At 40.4% G+C, this 18,026-nt stretch overlaps 2 protein-coding genes across 4 annotated transcripts; one reads left to right on the plus strand and one right to left on the minus strand.

Annotated features, from left to right (window-relative positions):
- Window positions 1-1,036: 1,036 nt before the first annotated feature.
- Window positions 1,037-16,250, minus strand: wdr37 (WD repeat domain 37). 2 transcript variants are annotated; one of them, XM_077508405.1, is made up of 15 exons: window positions 15,976-16,250; window positions 15,741-15,895; window positions 13,618-13,894; window positions 10,796-10,892; window positions 10,536-10,631; window positions 9,398-9,462; window positions 7,394-7,532; window positions 6,285-6,356; window positions 6,077-6,121; window positions 5,897-5,973; window positions 5,563-5,797; window positions 4,852-4,993; window positions 2,966-3,100; window positions 2,515-2,629; window positions 1,037-2,439 (listed from the first exon to the last, which is right to left on the minus strand). In XM_077508405.1, exons 3-15 carry the CDS (start codon window positions 13,768-13,770, stop codon window positions 2,308-2,310), a joined length of 1,503 nt encoding a protein of 500 aa, XP_077364531.1. In that variant the 5' UTR covers window positions 13,771-13,894; window positions 15,741-15,895; window positions 15,976-16,250; the 3' UTR covers window positions 1,037-2,307. The 2 variants fall into 2 exon arrangements, with proteins under 2 accessions (XP_077364531.1, XP_077364530.1); XM_077508404.1 differs by lacking the exons at window positions 15,741-15,895; window positions 15,976-16,250 and adding an exon at window positions 15,488-15,720.
- Window positions 15,785-18,025, plus strand: idi1 (isopentenyl-diphosphate delta isomerase 1). Of its 2 annotated transcripts, none has more exons than XM_077508406.1 (7): window positions 15,785-15,921; window positions 16,313-16,480; window positions 16,859-17,031; window positions 17,094-17,186; window positions 17,257-17,387; window positions 17,466-17,570; window positions 17,677-18,025. In XM_077508406.1, exons 2-7 carry the CDS (start codon window positions 16,326-16,328, stop codon window positions 17,887-17,889), a joined length of 870 nt encoding a protein of 289 aa, XP_077364532.1. In that variant the 5' UTR covers window positions 15,785-15,921; window positions 16,313-16,325; the 3' UTR covers window positions 17,890-18,025. The 2 variants fall into 2 exon arrangements, with proteins under 2 accessions (XP_077364532.1, XP_077364533.1); XM_077508407.1 differs by having other exon boundaries at window positions 15,847-15,921; window positions 16,414-16,480.
- The last annotated feature ends 1 nt before the right edge of the window (window position 18,026 follows it).

Here is an 18,026-nt window from a genome sequence, read left to right on the forward strand (position 1 = left end):
AAGCCTTACTATACACGGTCGTTTTTTTCGTCGGAAAAAAAAGCCTTACTATACATGGTCGTTTTTTTGTCGGAAAAAATAGCCTTACTATACATGGTCGTTTTTTTGTCGGAAAAGAAAGCCTTACTATACATGGTCGTTTTTTTTGTCGAAAAAAAAAAAGCCTTACTATACATGGTCGTTTTTTTGGGGAGGAAAAACGACCATGTATAGTAAGTCGTTTTTTTGGGGGGGGAAAAAAACGACCATGTATAGTAAGGCGTTTTTTGGGGGGGGGGGGGGAAACGACCATGTATAGTAAGGCGTTTTTTTTTGTGGGGGGGAAAAACGACCATGTATAGTAAGGCGTTTTTTTTTGGGGGGGGGGGGGGCGACCATGTATAGTAAGGCGTTTTTATTTTGGGAAAAAAAAAACGGCCATGTATAGTAAGGCATTTTTTGGGGGGGGGGGGAAAGGACCTTGTATAGTAAGGCTTTTGTGTGTGTGTGTGTGTGTGTGTGTGTGTGGGGGGGGACGACCATGTATAGTAAGGCGTTTTTATTTTGGGAAAAAAAAACGGCCATGTATAGTAAGGCATTTTTTGGGGGGGGGAAAGGACCTTGTATAGTAAGGCTTTTGTGTGTGTGTGTGTGTGGGGGGGGGGGGGAACGGGGGACGACCATGTATAGTAAGGCGTTTTTATTTTGGGAAAAAAAAACGGCCATGTATAGTAAGGCATTTTTTTGGGGGGGGAAAGGACCTTGTATAGTAAGGCTTTTGTGTGTGTGTGTGTGTGTGGGGGGGGGGGGGGGGGGGGGGGGGGGGGGACGACCATGTATAGTAAGCCGTTTTTTTTTTTAAAACAACATACCTACATACATACATACAACAAAGCCTTTCCTTTTCTTGGCAGTGGACCAGCACAAGGTGTGTCACCGCACCTCCCAACAAAAGTCACCTTTCTTAATTCAAGCTCTTCGAAACCCGTCGCTGAATTAGCAAAACACATTCCAAAGGCATGAATGAAATGGTTCTGTTAAAAGAAATGACAAGAGACACAAAACCTTTTTTTTTATACCAGCCACAATAAATTATGCAGAAAAGAGCACACAATGAAGTTGGAGGCGAATATGACCTGCGACAAAGTGAAGCCTGTCCGCCTTTCCAGCTTTCCAATTGGCAAACCATAATTTCATGTATCAGGCCCAAATCATATTTCCTGTCAGTCGGAATTCATACGCGGGGTTTTTTCCCGTTAGATTAAATTGACATTGATACCAGTGGCCATGCGATTGAGTGAAACAGGAATAAAAATGCTATCTGCACTGCGCAGTAGGACGCAATTAGTTATTTAACAGGCATTTGGAATGTACGCTCGGGTGCATTCAGATGGTCTCAAACTTATTTTCCGTCATGGGCCGTATCAAAGGGGATTCAGTTATAATTGTGAAACTAGCTACAAATTAAAAAAAATAAAATACAGTCACTGTTCGCTATGTAGCTTTGTAAAGGGAAAATGAAAGTTCGCTTTCAGGGGGGCCACATTAAAATGACAAAGAGGGGCACAGCAGGCTCGCAGGCCTTCCGTTGGAAACGTTTGCTTTTGTCGGTTCATGCAACAGAGTTAGTCGGATGACGCGACGACACGAGCATCTTTAGATCAGGCGTTGAAAAGCACATTTTGCGACTCAACTCAAAACTGAAATTCTTTTGCGCTTACAAAGGTCACAAAAGGATGTTTGAAAACAAATTGTAAACTTCACATTGACGTGAGCAGTAACCAACAAGTACACTTGAGTATGTAACGTTGCAGAGAGTGAAGACAAGAGTTGGCAACAAGCTGGCTAATTATTTACACACATGATGTATATTTGAAAAATTCTTCACATGGATGATTACAAAGATGATCCTTTATTGCTACACTTACAACACTTTGCATCATTTTCCAAAGGCAGAATAAATATGGCCCCCGGGACATATTTTGGACACCTTAGCTTTTAACTTAAAAAAAAAAAAAAAAAAAAAATGACAGCATCCTCATTAACGTCCTTCCAAAAAAAAAATAATAATAAATACAGTTAAACAATATAACGCGTTCAGTTGTAACAATTTAATGGAGGTCACTTATCAGGCAACAATGATATCATACTATACACATTTCTCTTCATGCAACCATTCATTAATTTAACAGCAGTGACGTGAATGCAAACAAACATACACTACTCGCGGAGAAAAAAAAAAAAAAAAAAAGTTTGGGATGTTGCGAGCATGGCGTACTTGATTTCAAAACACGTGTGAGGCGGCAGATTATGCGTCGGGGATTCGCTTCATTTCTCCTGCAGCAAAGCGGGGATGTTGATGTTCCATCCGATGGCCTGTCGGTCGAAGCCGCAGGTGAACAGGTTGCACGTCTGGCTCTCCTCGTTCCACGCCGTGCAGCACACCATGCGCCTGTGGCCCTGCGGGGACGCACGCATTCGCCGTTTGGGTTCTAATGGCGCCGGCGAGATTGAAAGCCGGCGTTGGCTTCTTACCATCCTGTTGCTGCGAGGCAGTCGGGCCAGCCTCACTCCGCTCATGTCAAACAGGCGCACTTGCCGATTGTCGTACGGCAGGGCGATGATCCGCTGGTTGGCCGAGACGCTTATCCTGCAATGTTGCGGTTAACTCTTTGTGAGGGTGTTTCTTTTAAACAGCAAATAGACATTATTAACTGCTGTTTTACTGGATTTTGACTGATTTTGCAAGGCCCACAGAATATTGTGTTCTATTGCTATAAAAAGATGGAACCTATCAAAAGAAAGATTAGTCTCTTCTTTTATCTTTTTAAGAAAAAAATTAGTAATGTTGCATTTTAGCAAATTATTAAATCTGAAACATGATTTACATTTTTTCTTTTTTTTAACGGAACAGTGTTTATAAAGTGTTTTCTTCATCTATTCCTTTGTTAAACTCTCATCTTTATTTCTCTATTTTCCATCCTACCTGTTGACAGCCGAGTCGGTGCGGATTGTTGCTATGGGCGACCTCATGTTCTTCAGATCCCACACTTTGACTGTGCGGTCATCGCTGCCTGACACCACGTTGTCGCCCACCGTGAACACTGCTGATGTCACAGTGCTACAAAAGAAAAACATAAAGAAATGCTGACGCAAGACTTTGTTTTACAAGAATAAACATTTAGGTGAGTCGCCATTTTGGAAAACAAATTGAAATTTGCATTGTAGCAGTGTGCAAAAAAAGTAGATGCGTGCATGCTGGGGGGGGGCCCCAGCATGCACGCATCTACTTTTTTTTTTTTTTTTGGTGCATATTTAATTCAAACTGACGCGCAATTAAGAGCTAATTAGCGGGGACTAAACTCCTATAAAGTGAGGCAGATGCTCACAGCGACGGCTGCATCTTTGGAGGCGCCCTGTGACTTTGCCGCGTCCAAGCCAATTGGGAGCGTGTGAGGAGGCGGGGGAGGGAGAGAGGTGTAGGGGGTCGGCGCCGTGGGGCGAGCGTTGTCAGACAAGGTAATTTATTAAAAGGTTGATTAAGGTTAAAGCGTTTTTAGAAAGCGAGCGTGAGGAGGGAGGGGAAGTGTTCGGTGCTACTTAATAGCCTCTCTGCTGTGGCTGACAGCTCAGGTCAAGAATATTTTTTTTTGGATAGGGGGAAAAACACTTTCAAACTCCTGAAATTTAAAGGTCCCCTCATATGAAATGTTCACTTTTGGGGGGCTTTTGACATAAGTATGGCTTACCATACATAGCCTGACTAAGTCCCCAAAGTTGTGAAATAAATGTTTCCCTTTCTTGTGGCCGTTTGTATCACATTAGCTGTGGGCTGTTTCAGCAGGTCAGTTTTACACGTCACTAACGCCACCTTTTTCGTTTTTTTTTGTCACTAGCTCAACGCGACTCCACCCTCACCAATTTTCAACCCCTCCCCCCCGCCGGAGCCTTGGCCACGCCCACCAATATCCGCTCGTTTGATGCAAGACTCACAGTAGACTGCAACTCTACAACAAGGTACAATTTCGTGAACATTTCTATTGATACACTATTAGGGCGTTCTGGGCGTTGATGTAATTGCTAATAAGTCCACCTCTTGTTGCTGCTGACGGCTTTGTTAGCTCACACGCGCGCGCGCGCGGTGGTGTACGCTGCACTTTTAGCCGCCGCGGATTGTTGTCAGTAAGCATTAGCGCTAATTGCAAGAGAAGGCGGAAGAAAACGTGAAGCGGTGTTCCCTGAAGCCGCCTTCACATTTTGTCAGTGTGCCACGTTCGAGAAATTAGCAGGAGAAATGGCAGCTTTCGTTTTTGTGATGGGAAACTGCTCGCTAATTGGTACGTGGGGGCAGTTAGGTTGGTACTGATAGCAATTTGGCATGTGTGTGGAGGCACAAACGCACAACTGTCTCGACACTGTGTCAAAAGGAAAGAAAAAGTGTCATTTAGAAACACATTAGAAATCATATCATGAAAAAAATTTTTTTTTAAAAACACCTATAATTATTTAATGTAGAAGCACATAATTCAAATATATCAATCCAATATTCCCAGAAATACTTTCTCAAGAGCAGACAAGCTGTTGCCGCGGAGCTCAAATGAGTGACAGCAATTGAGTGCTCACAGTGGGGAAAAAAGTACACAGAGTGGGGGATTAATGGGGAAGCAGACAGATAAATACTGTACACAAGACAGACAGATGCTGAGAGGGGTGGGAGGGGCTCTTAGTAATGAATGAGACGCAAGTGGCTTAGCAAATTTGCGTGTGAGGGAGTCGCGCAGATACCAGAGAGAGAATAGAGCGCCACTCTGTGGTCGATATAAGTGCTGCAAAATGAAACTGTTGCGGGGTGAGTGGGAGTGGCTAACTGACTCGGTGTGTCCCTGGAAGACGTTGACGGAGTGGATGGACGGATCTCGGAAGTCCCACAGTCTGAAGGTGGTGTCCCTGGACGCGGTGACCACCAAGCGCTGGCTGGGGTGCGTGCAACAGTGGGTCAACTCCTGGTCATGGCCTGCACACAGACACAAATGTTTTACCTGAGTAAATAATAATAATAATAATAATAATAATAATAATAAGCGAATATACTTGATATTTGGTCATTTTAATACATAAAATGAAAAAAAAACATCACAGGCACTTAAAAAAAAAAAGATATATATCCCAACATAGCATTTCCCAAATAAATGAAATTAATTCTTCAAATTTCTATGAATTGTCCCGAGGTGTGCTTGTGAGTGTGGATGGTTGTTCGTCTCTGTGTGCCCTGCGATTGGCTGGCAACCAGTCCAGGGTGTCCCCTGCCTACTGCCCAGAGCCAGCTGAAATAGGTGCCAGCACCCCCCGCCACTCTTGTGAGGAATAAGCGGTCAAGAAAATGAATGGATGGATAATTCTTCAAATTCCAAATTTGCTGGAGCCTATCCCAGCTGGCTTTGGGCAGTAGGTGGGGTACATCCTGAACTGGTTGCCAGCCAATTGCAGCTCACACAGAGACTAACAACCATCCACATTCACAAGCGCACGTCATGTTTTATCCTTCGCAGAAAATTGTACTACAACATAAATAAAATTGCTTACCAGTGAGCGTGTGCACAAGTTCCGATGTCTCCACTTCATACAGGTTGGCAGCACGATCCCAAGAAGCTGTCACCACTTGCCGGCCGCCCACCAGCCAATCAGCTGCGATGACTACACCCTGGTGGCTTTTCAGCGTTGCCGTAGCAACCCGGACAGTGGGCACCTCGCTGGGGCCTTCGCCGTCCACCTCGCCTTCTTCTCTGTCGGAAGAATCCTGGTCATCGTCACACAGCGCCTAACATTGCAAATAAATAAATTGTTGCCTTCAGAGTCAATGTCAATAAATTCCAGGGCAAGCCGACTCCTTCAAACTGAGTGGAATAAAGTGACTTACACTGACATCTGGTGGCGGCTGGGGGGCAGGTAGCTGCACCATGTAGCGCCAGATGTGAGCCGTCTGGTCCCCGGAGGCTGGGGCCGCACGAGGACACGTGCACAAACAAGCAGACCGAGATGAACGCTCAAAAAGCGAGGAGGCAAAACAACATATTGACACAAATATTCGAGCGTTTACCTGTGAGGGCTATCTGCTCTGTGGGGTGGAACTTGATAGAGTTGACTGGAAGAGAGATCAATATGAATGACTCATAGAAAACCAACATACTTTTTTCAATACTTGCAAAAAAAAAATGTCTGTGTGTGGATAATTTTAAACAATATTCTATTCTCAACAATACTCAAATAAAAGTATGCGGTGGACTGCATATTAAGCTTCTGAATACCTGATCCTGCATGGCCGCCATACTTGAGCAGACATTTCCCAGTTTCTATACTCCAAAGCAGGGCTGAGTGGTCTGTGAAGATGTCCATATTAAAGTGAGAATTCATATTTAACTCTTTGGCCGCCAAAAACGTTTAATAACAATTAGTAAAATCATGATGTATTACCACCATAAACGTTAAATTACGTCAACTATGTTTTTGTTTTTTTAATCAATGGGCAGTGCAACGTCTTAAGTGCGGCGCTGCCTGGTCAATGGGTTGTGGAATCAAAAACACCCACTAACTATGGCCAGCAGATGGCAGCATTGTATCTCTTGTCAATGGGCTGCCGGTGTATGAAATTACAATGAAACATAACGGAATCTAATGCAATGGAATATTTTCCAGGATGACGTGAATGATCAAAGCATTTGTCACATTAAACCTAATTCACAAAAAAATCTTAGTGTCAAAGTCACTGTTGTGGAGAAAATGTATCTTTTCACCAAACGCTTGTTTTCTCATCTTTTCAATTTTCGCTCAATGTCACTCAAAAATTACCTTTTTTTCAAATGGTGATTACTAAAGAACGGATTAAGGTAGAAAGTATTTTTTTTCTTTTCTAATGAAAGAATGAAATGTGATATTTCATGTGGTGCTCACCTTGCATATGTAATAAAAGCACACAATATTCCGTTTGTCTTGATAGATGAGTTAAAATGCTCGAAATTGGCTGTCACTGTGTTTGTTTTTTTGATAACGTGGCATAAAACTCAACTCAAGTTTATTTATATAGCGCTTTCAAGCCTGAACTATCACAAAGAGTTAAGTCATTCACTACCAGTCAACTTTATATTGCTAGCTGTTTTTGAACATTTTGACTGATTTGTCAAGACCCACAGAATATTGTTTATAATCATACATGCACGCATCTGCCAAATGAAAGAATAGAATACCGTCTTTCATCAGGGGAAAAAAAAAAAAAGTTCGACACTGCCATCTGCTGGTGATTGTGCATCACTAAAATTATACCTAAACTATTTTGGCTGTGGATCTGCAACAACGGCTCCTCTACCATTGAGGGCAAAAAAACAAACAAACAAACAAAACGGTAGAACGTAGCTGGTACCTGCTGATGCAGTTCCAAGAACAATTGGCTGAGATCTGGTCACACTGATGTTCCAAATTCCGTCCCTATGGCCAACATATTCCTTCTGCAGATGGCACAAAGCTCTGGACCCAGTCGTGGCTTTGAAGCTGGATACAATCTGAATGCGATGAAGAAATGAGGTTAGAACTGGTACACATTTGTTTAAAAACGTAAACACCGCTCACACATGTTGGTACGCGCGAGTCGGGGTTGCGTCATCCGCTGAGAAACTGTGACATGCGTTGCGACGTCACTCAAACAAAAAAATTAAGCATTCTATATACATTACCCCCGCGACCCTTGTGAGGAATAAGTGGTCAAGTATAAATGGATGGATGGACATACATTACGAGGTAATGAAAAATAGTAACGTACCGCCACTTAGTGAAGTAACTTTAATCAAGATTACTGGTTTGGAAAAATGAACGCGTTAGATTGCTCGTTGTTGAAAGAAAGTAATCAGATTAAAATAACGAACACTGGTCCAATGTTACCAAACTAGTTTGGTGAGTAATTATCAGGAAAAGAATTTAGGAAATTCATTAACATTTAAGAAATGTTGGTGGTCTGTGACTATTTTGGATTTATACATTGTTAATTACGGTCGCTGAGGTGACAACTCGTAGTTCAAATAGTACAGTTGACATTAACGTCGATGTACATAAACGGCCACTAATAACACTTAATATTAATATTGAGACATTTCCTTGCTACCCGAGTCAACTTATGGAGAAGCGCAAAAGTGTTAATGTCTTGGCCAAAACATAACTAATTAAATTTAAGCTGCACTTGATAAACTAGCCACTAGAGGGTGTTGGAAGTGCACAAATGGAAATCAACCTGGCTGTTTTAACAAATGTGCTGCTTGTATAACATGATCATATCGTAGCAATGTTAATATCGCAATATCACGATATTGCCAATATCGTATCAGTCCTAAAAGATGCCTCAGAAAATTAGAATATTGTGATAAAGTACATTATTTTCTGGAATGCAATTAAATAAGCAAAAATGCCATACGTTCTGGATTCATTACAAATCATAAGCCTTTTATTATTTTCATATTGATGATTAAGCATTCAAGCTTACAGCTTAAGAAAACTCAAATATCCTATCTCAAAATATTAGAATATTTCCTCAGACCAAGTCAAAAGAAATGCCATAATCAGCAATATTAAAACAATAAAAGGCTTGCAATATTTCAGTTAATTTGTAATGAATCCAGAATTTATGGCATTTTTGCTTATTTAATTGCATTACAGAAAATAATGGACATTATCACAATATTCTAATTTTCTGAGACAGTCCTGTATGTGGTATTTTTAGACTCAAGTGTGTGGGCAGCTGGATTCACATGACTTGACTCACCTTTGGTTTAACTAAATACTGCAAAAAAATAAAATAAAATCTCAGGCTGCCAAGTTGAGCAATTCTAGTCCAGCTATCTAGAAAAACTAAAAGAACACTTGCAAAAATGTTCCCAGCCACTACATGAGAAAATATGTTTCACAATTTTGCATGACTGTCAATGCAGCCGTTGCTAAAAATAAGTTGGGAGACAAGATGCAGAGTCAAGGTCAGACTGCAGTTTAAAAAGAGAATCAGAGCATGTGATTAACAGTATACACGGGACATTACCCATGATTCTCCTCCTCATAACTCTCAAGTGGCCACGCTGAAATTGCACGGGCCACCTATTTTGCCATCGAAAGCGCACAATTGTTATATATAGCAAAGAAATTACAAAGGAAGAACTCAAGGGAGGCGTGACTGCCTTAAAAGAAGGCAACTCTGTAAATGAATTACACTTACGCACATGACATACCACATGACCTTAAAGGGCGGGGACAAGATGAGTCTCCTTGTCCTCGCTCAGGAACAAAAACGCCATTTGATCGTGACATCATGGAATCTTTTACAAATATTTACACAGGTAACACATTTATGAAGTGTATAAAAAGGCAAACAGAACAAGTCCAGTACCTTACTAGTTGAGGCTTTGTAGGTCGTCTTCAGCTTCTGTGATAGTTGGCTGGTGCTGTGGCTGGCTGCAGGGACAAACACATGGAAACAAATTGACAGCTGTTGACATTAGTGGCTAGTATCATTTGGTATCCATTTGCTTTGTGCTAACAGAAAGCCGTTGTGAATGATGTTTACGCTACATTTATGTAGCTCATGCACATAGAATTGGAGCTCATGGGTTATATTGCAGCATATTTATGGTCCACCCCATCACGAGTGGTCACAAGATTTATGATGCAAATATTTGTTTGGTTGATATAAGCAAAGGGTGCGGCGCCAGTATCAAATTGGCCTTGTGAATGCATCAAAACAGACTGAAGTGAATGGTTAAAAAAAATACAAAATAAATACTTAAGATACCAGAACATCATACTATCGTCTAGATATCGACAAGTACTGATACCAGCTATTAGTATCAGCAAAAATAGTTCATTGTGCACCGACTAGTCTAAACATGACATTCTGATTAACTCATTTGCTCCCAATAACGTATAAATACGTTTTTTTAATGTTCTAAGTGTCCCAAAGACGTATTTATATACGTCTTTTTGCTTTTTTTATGCGAGAGCATACAGAAGGCTTTGATGCAGCCTCTCAACTGCAAAGAACGGTTGCAGAAATGGTAGTTATTACAAAAACGGCCAGCAGGTGGCAGCAGAGCAAAGGAGATCAACCAGGGCTATGTAGAAAAAAAGCTCAATTACTTACAATTTGAAAAAGTTTTGTGAAAACTGATGAAACTTAGCTCTCTTCTAATGCTAATTGCTGCAAAACGGAAACAGATAGAAACATACTTTTTTTTCCTGATGAAAGAAGAGATTTTAATCTTTCGTTTGATAGGTTCCATGATTTTATAGCAATCGAACACAATATTCTGTGGGCCTTGCAAAATCAGTCAAAAACCAGTAAAACAGCCGGGATAATACAACGTGTTGTTGTTACAGTAAATAATAAATATTTGTTTGTGCACCCAATTTTACAATTTATTAGAAACTGCAAGTGACCTTTTGAAAGTCTTCCACATAATCTGCATTAGGGAGACCACACGAGCGCAAGAATATTATTACTCCAACAAATCCCGCAGGAAATACTAGACCTTTTGTTTTCAGGGCTCCCTTGGCGGGATCTCCTCCTTCAAGATTCTGTCCGTCGACAGTCACACGTTCATTCAGGGAATCAATTTCCCGCCGTACTGTAATGTTAGCACAGAGACGAGGCTTTAGTGGACAAACACTGTCTACATTCCGGTTTAGTCAATCAATACCTCAAGATCGATATAGTACGCTTCAAAAGTGTAAGTTGCCAAAACAGTTTATTGTTTCTAAGGTTTGGATCTGGACAAGCTGATGTACTCACATTCAAGGTTTTCGATGTAGAGATTTTCAAACTCTCGTTCAATCTGGCCAAATAGATCGAGAAGGTTGTTACGTAGAGAGTGGGGCAGCTTGGAGTCCTGGAAAAACACACAAAAACATAAAAAAATAAAAATAAAAATAAAAGATGGAATTATTTTTCGCAGTTTCGCACATTTTTGAAAATGCATTTGACCTATGCCTACAATAACCAAGTACCTCAATACAGAGAAACTAGCCCAGTGGTGTCCAAACTATGGCCCGGGGGCCCACCGTCCATTTTTCAGTGGCCCGCGACATATGCTAAAAATGGCATTTGACTCAGTTCAAATAAAATAAACAAACCAAAAATGCTTTTTTTTAAAAAAAAAAAAAAAAGAAAACTAACAAACTACATCTTATATTTACAAAACTAACTAAAACTAACTATAATTATAGCAAAACATGTCCTTCGTTTTAGTCTTTGGTAATTAATTGAATGCATGAGCCTAAATGTGATTTTTAGTAGATTTATTTTGATATCAACCGGAATAATGACGTTTGAAAGTATGTCACACAGAAGTGACGTCATCTCGCAGCAGCCAATAGAAAAGCACTTTCAGATGACGTCGCTCCCATGGTGTTTTTAAATATTGCACACAAGTAATACACATTTTTTTTAACTAATACTAATACTGAAACTAACAAACTAAATTAAAATTAGGCATTTTTAAAAGAACTAATAAAAAGAGAACCACCCTAAAAACTAATTAAAATGAAAAATTCCATACTGCCATATTACAAATAAATTGGTTTATATACTGTAGCATTTTTCTAAAAATGCAAAAGCACAAATCAATTATTTGTACAATTTTTAGGACGAAACACAATTTCTCTTCACAACATTATGTGGCCCTTGCATCCTTCTGATTTTCTGTATGTGGCCCTCAAATGAAAAAGTTTGGACACCCCTGAACTACCCAGTTAACCTACCTCCATTGTGAGTGCTAGACAACACCCAGTTACCAGGTGACGACCGATCTACGCTAGAACAACACGCAGAGAGAAGTACAAGCTAGCGTGACAGCAAACGTCTGCACTTGACAGCTGAAATCAAGAGCTGAGTCTTCTTTCCTCTCCAACTATTAAGAGGAGCAGGGAACCAAATACGTACTCAACTGTCACTCTCTCTTCTGGCACGAGTTCAAAACAAACAGTCTGTCAACTACGACGTTAGTCTCCTAACCATTGTGTCAGCACTAAACGCTTACAAAAAGATCAATTAGAAAACAACAGGCAGCCATTATGTGTACAAAGCCGCTTAGTTGTGCCCCTAAAAACCTGCAGCATATTCAGGCTAATAATGTCAGCGTGGGAAAGTGCATTCCGCATGTTATGAGTCAGTTTTAAAGTAAGTAGATAGTGCTGGACATTAACCGAGCCAGCAGGTCGAGAGAAGGCTAATCAGACACGGACAAGCAGCCTGTATTAAAACTTGATGAGACGACGGCTCGGTGCAAGTTGCAAGCTCGAGTTTGAGTGGCTGATAAGCCAACTGGAGGAAAGTAATCGCTTATATCTTGTTCTGATGTAGATTCAACTAGTGGAGACTGAATAAACAGCAATTGCTCAATTATTATTGTGGCTCAATTAATCCCATCTCAAACCGACATGTTCTGTTTTGTTTTTGAAAGTCAAGAAGGCCGATAACTGAAATTTGGAGCCGAAGTTCATTTTCACTAAAAGGAAAAATATCGCCGTCAAACATTTTTTTTTTATTATTAGATTGATTCTATTTTAATTATTATTTGATGATTTATTTTTTATTTTTATTTTTTTATTATTATTATTATTATTATTTTTTACACCTTATTGAATTTTTTGGCATGTTTATTGAGCAACTTTTAAGCAAAGTATTGGAGTTTTTATTCGTAATATTAGTCAAAAAACAAATTCAAGGACTTCCTAGGGTCATTTGCAAATCTTAAAAAGTTCAGTAAAAACTTAAGACAAGCACCCGCTTGTTTTCTGCAGTTTTTCCAAAGTGTCAAAATATTTGAAATATTATTTTTGCTTATCTTAGTTTAAAATTCAAACAAAAACAAAAGGTACTGACAGTTCCCAGGGCCAGCAGCATTTCTTATAAATAGTTCCCGAAAGTTAGCATCATTTTAAATAGATTTATTATTGACCGTATCATTCTTCAAAAGGGCCGATGTTTATATTTGTCAAAATGCTGAATATCGGCCCAGCTGATAATTGGTCTATCCTTCCTCAAATACAAAAAAAAACAAAAACACATTATTAAAGTTTACCACTAAACCATGTAATAGCAGGAACATGAGAACACGCACAAAAATGATCTCTGACAACCTTTCCTCGCTTTATCACACAGATGATGGGAAAACATCTAAACTAGGCTCGAACCTTAACAACCAGGAACTATGTAATCTATCAGTCTGAATAAGTAAATAACTGCCCACCGAATAATATTTATGAGCTTCCCTTTCTGGAGGCAATAAATGAAGGGTAGCACCAATATTCCCATCACTTGAGATGAATTACTCATCTAGACAAGTCTAAAAAAATGCCGTCTTTTAAAAAGAAAGACAATAACTACACATCAGGTCATTAAGATTTTAAATGTTTAAAATAGTCTAGATGACAACAAATTATGTCAAATCTAACTACTACAGTATTTTGCTTTCTCGACAGGCTTTCTTCTAATAACCAAATGATATAGAGCAGCACAAGGTGTCAATTTCGAGTAAATGTTCTTGCGTATGTTAAAAAAAAAAAATGCATTCTTTTCTTAATAAGGTACACGTTTGCAGGTATCCTACTTACCTGTCCCTCCAGCATGTCTCCTCTGTGGATGCCAGGCGGCCTCTCCTCCGTGCTGTTCGTGCGCCGGATGGACAGGCTGTGAGCCTTGCGCTTTTGTTTGGGGTGGCGAGTGGCCGAGGCAGAGCTGCCGCTGCTCCCACCCTCGAAAGGCATCCCGCCTACTTTGCTGGACAGCCCTGCCCCCCTGCTTACCTCCTACCTGAAGAGCAGGGAAACGAAACACGACAGGGCTGGATGGCAATCGGGTGGGCAGTGTTGGTCAGTTAGCACCATCTGCCTGCGGGTCAAAAAGGGAGATCAAGTTCACAATAGTTGCAAGGACATGACTAGAGGAGGACTGAGCAACTTGGATATTTTTTTAATCTTCTAGGAGAGAAGCAATTGTGCAGGTTTATCAAAATGGTTATTAACTAAGAGTTTTATGCTTACAGTACATTCTGTGCTTTCCTTTGCTTTTACTTGTTCTCTTTTATTCCACAAGTATCTCAAATCTATAAGTACAGGGTATGAGTGCTTGCCGCCTCCAACAATAGGAAGATGCAAAGATTAGAAGACAATTGCAAGAATGTCTGAAGGGATCTAAACAAAACTAACACAACAGGTTACTAAATGGTAGGGGTGTTAAAAAAAATCGATTCGGCGATATATCGCGATACTACATCGCGCGATTCTCGAATCGATTAAAAAAACAACAAAAAAAAACGATTTTTATTTATTTTTATTTTTTTTAAGAGCTCAGAATTGTTCATTCGGTAGTCTTACCGATTCAACGTCTTATCATCATTGCCTTTTTTTGTGTGTGTGTGTGTGTGTGAATCGATTTTTAAACTTCCATTTTTAATGGAAAAATATTCAACAAAACGTCTGACTTCGGGTTAGGATTCACACCTTGAGCATGGAAGAATGTTATATGAACGGAACATTAAGCCTTAATATTTTATTTTAATGCTGTTCAAACATGAAACAGATTACAACCTCTATAAGACTGAAATTTCAGATAAATAAATAATACATTTTCATATAAATCTTACACTCTACAAGCTTACTGATTAGTATTTTCTAAATTTGAATGAAAAAAAATCGCAACAATCGACTTATAAATTCGTATCGGGATTAATCGGTATCGAATCGAATCGTGACCTGTGAATCGTGATACGAATCGAATCGTCAGGTACTAGGCAATTCACACCCCTACTAAATGGTGTGTCATACACAGAGGCAATTCAAGAACTTGCAACATGTTTCACCAATAGTTTTGTAAACTGGACATTTTGTAACCGTGACTCTCAAACCTTTCACACTAAGTACTGTCTTAAAATAAATAAATAACCTTACATTACACTATAGCAGCCTACACATTCATGAAAAGAAAATTAAAGGCTTCATTCCTAAAAAACTAAACAAAAAAATATATACTACATATTACCGTAAGTCACTTTAACGCCACAGTTTGACCATAGCACTGCATTTCATTAATGAATAGTACAATCCAAAGAAATGATTGCATTAAAAAGTATTGCACATAAAAGTTCAATGAAAAAAATTTACCAAAATAAATGTTTAATAAAATTAATTAAATAAATAAATACATAAATATGCAAATCGTCAAGCAAGTCGTGTTTAAACGACAACCATTTTTTTCTTTTTAATAAAACTAAACAAACGGCGCTTTAATGTGTCTGGCCTAAAACAACTTAAATGACTGGAATTAATTGTAGCGCCATTCGCAGGGAAAAGGCCAGCATAGCCTATAGACCGAAATATAAAACAAAACAATCGCAACTAAATTCGATTACCACATTTAACAACACTTAGCGGGCGTTTTGTAACCGGAATACGCTGCAAAAAAAAAAAAAAAAAAAAGACTCACCACTGTCCTGGTTCACCGAGATGAGCGCAACTAGCATTTCCTATCAGATGTTATTGTCACCACAACCTCATTGGTTCTCTCTGTGCGGTGTGTGGCGTGTAACGTCATTTAGTTCACACTGATCCCGTCTAACGTTCTGTACATTATTCAAGTACGTACAAAAAAAAGCTTCTAACCAGATTTTTTGGGGGGGACACATCAGGAGGACGCAAACGCTTCCGTGTTACGCATATGTATTTTGTTCTACACTCACCAATGAGCTGCCACGCCGATATAACAGCGGCCAATGGATAAGCAGTGACGTAAGACGCATGGGCTAGTAGACGAGAGATCCATGTGCAGTACTGTGCTTCGCCCTAAATGTCGTCGTAAGTCAAGGTGAAAAGCATAATAGACGTAGCAGATTGTCTGTGCAACACAAGAGATAGGACAAAGTAAGTATTTTCTTGTTTACTGTAACGTTCTATGCAGCCCACGGATACTCATACGTTAGCGGGCCTGGGTGGAGCCGGGCCACACTTGTGCTGTGATCTGATGGATGGCGTGTGTCTTGAGCACTGTTGGTAGTAAAACCAGAACCAGCGTTTTAGGAACGGACTAACTTCTCGCTGACATCCGCTAGTCTTGAGGTCTAGAGGTCTTGACACACACTCTGTACTTAAATATGAGTGCAGGTGCGTGTTTAAATAAATGTTACAAAAAATAAACTAAAAAAAAAGTTCGCCAAAGACAAGTTGCGACGTGTCCCCGCTTGTGACCCGGTCACTAAATCTAGTTCACGTTTTAGCCACACCCAATGTTGAAGAGCATGTGATTGGTTTGCAGCTTTGGTCACGCGATGGTGCGGGTCTTGTGGGCGGTACTGCGGGCGGCGACCTCCCAGAGAGCAGCCGTGTTAAAAACGAACATACCTACTTGCTGCGCAGGCGCTCATCAGCCTTGGAGCGGATTGTTTCGCCCACCGGTCGCCACGTCCTTCCGAGCTTTATCCAGGTAAGCTTTTGGACTCTCAAACCGCCATTATGTCGCTTTAAGTCTCAACAAAGCGTGTGCTGCAAGCTGCATAAGTAAACCCGTAGTCTAACCAAGAAAAGTGCTTACTTGGACAGTTAAGACTGCGTGGCCGCATATGACAAAAGTCTTTGCTACAATCCTTTCATGAATGTACACATATTTGACATAAAACTCTGACCTGGCGTACCTGCAACATTCTGGGAGATCTAGTTGGTAAGAGGGAAGTTTTTGAGGGAAGCATTTGACCCCTCCCAATGTAAACATTTAAACTTATTAAAAGATGTCAAGCATGCTTGCTTCAAGGTGTTCAGGCGTGTGCACTTTTAATGGATTTTTTTTGTTTTTGTGTTTGCACAGTGACGTACAGCGCCAACAGTGGTTAGCCAGAATGCCCGAGATAACCACAGACCACCTGGACGAGAAGCAAGTCAAGTTGTTGGCCGAGATGTGCATCCTCATCGACGAGAACGACCAACGGATCGGCGCCGACACGAAGAAAAACTGCCACTTAAATGCCAACATTGATAAAGGTGAGTTTCCCAGTCTTTGTATTATTTTTGACAAGTTTTTGACTAATACTTTTTATGACCAGGTTTATTACACAGAGCGTTTAGCGTCTTCATTTTTAACAGTGAAGAGAAGCTGCTCTTACAACAGCGGTCTGATGCCAAAATCACTTTTCCCGGTGAGTAGCACATCCACACAAGATTTGTTTCTGTGGTTCATAGTGTAATACTGTGTCTTTTGTTTATAAGGCTGTTTCACAAACACATGCTGCAGTCACCCTTTACACACGGAGAGCGAGCTGGAAGAGAAAGACGCCATTGGAGTGAGGAGAGCTGCGCAAAGGAGACTCAAAGCGGAACTGGGCGTCCCCATGGAACAGGTAAAACATTTGGGAAGGTGATGAAAGATTAAGGTGTATTGGGTGCACCTGATCTCCTTTCACTCTCTTGGTGTGCAGGTGACGCCAGAAGAAATGACTTACCTAACAAGAATCCATTATAAAGCCCAATCAGATGGTGTTTGGGGAGAACATGAGATTGACTACATCCTCTTTATGCAGAAGGTAGCGCTCCAAAGTCAAGACTAAAACAAACAAAAAAAAAATCATATGAACTCTAAATATAGTAATTGACTATACAACATGTCTGTTTTTTTAAATGTCTCTGAAGGATGTCGAGTTAAACCCAGACCCCAACGAAATCAAAAGCTACTGTTACGTGACCAAAGAGGAGCTGCGGCAGATGCTGGAGAAGGCCAAGCGGCAAGAACTGGAGATCACTCCCTGGTTTCAACTCATTGCAGAGACCTTCCTCTTCAAATGGTGGGACAATTTGCAGAACCTGAAGCAGTTTATGGATCACACCAACATCCACCGCATGTAATCACTGCTACAGTCAGGTTTCAGACTTTAGCTTGTTCTGGTCTTGAGGCACACAGGAACTTTGTTGCTACTTATTAACTCTAGAAAGGCAAAGTAATGAACTCTAATTAAAGTCTCACAATGTGAAAACTTGCAAAG

Source organism: Festucalex cinctus, chromosome 20, assembly GCF_051991245.1.
Source record: "Festucalex cinctus isolate MCC-2025b chromosome 20, RoL_Fcin_1.0, whole genome shotgun sequence".
Classification (NCBI taxonomy): domain Eukaryota; kingdom Metazoa; phylum Chordata; class Actinopteri; order Syngnathiformes; family Syngnathidae; genus Festucalex; species Festucalex cinctus.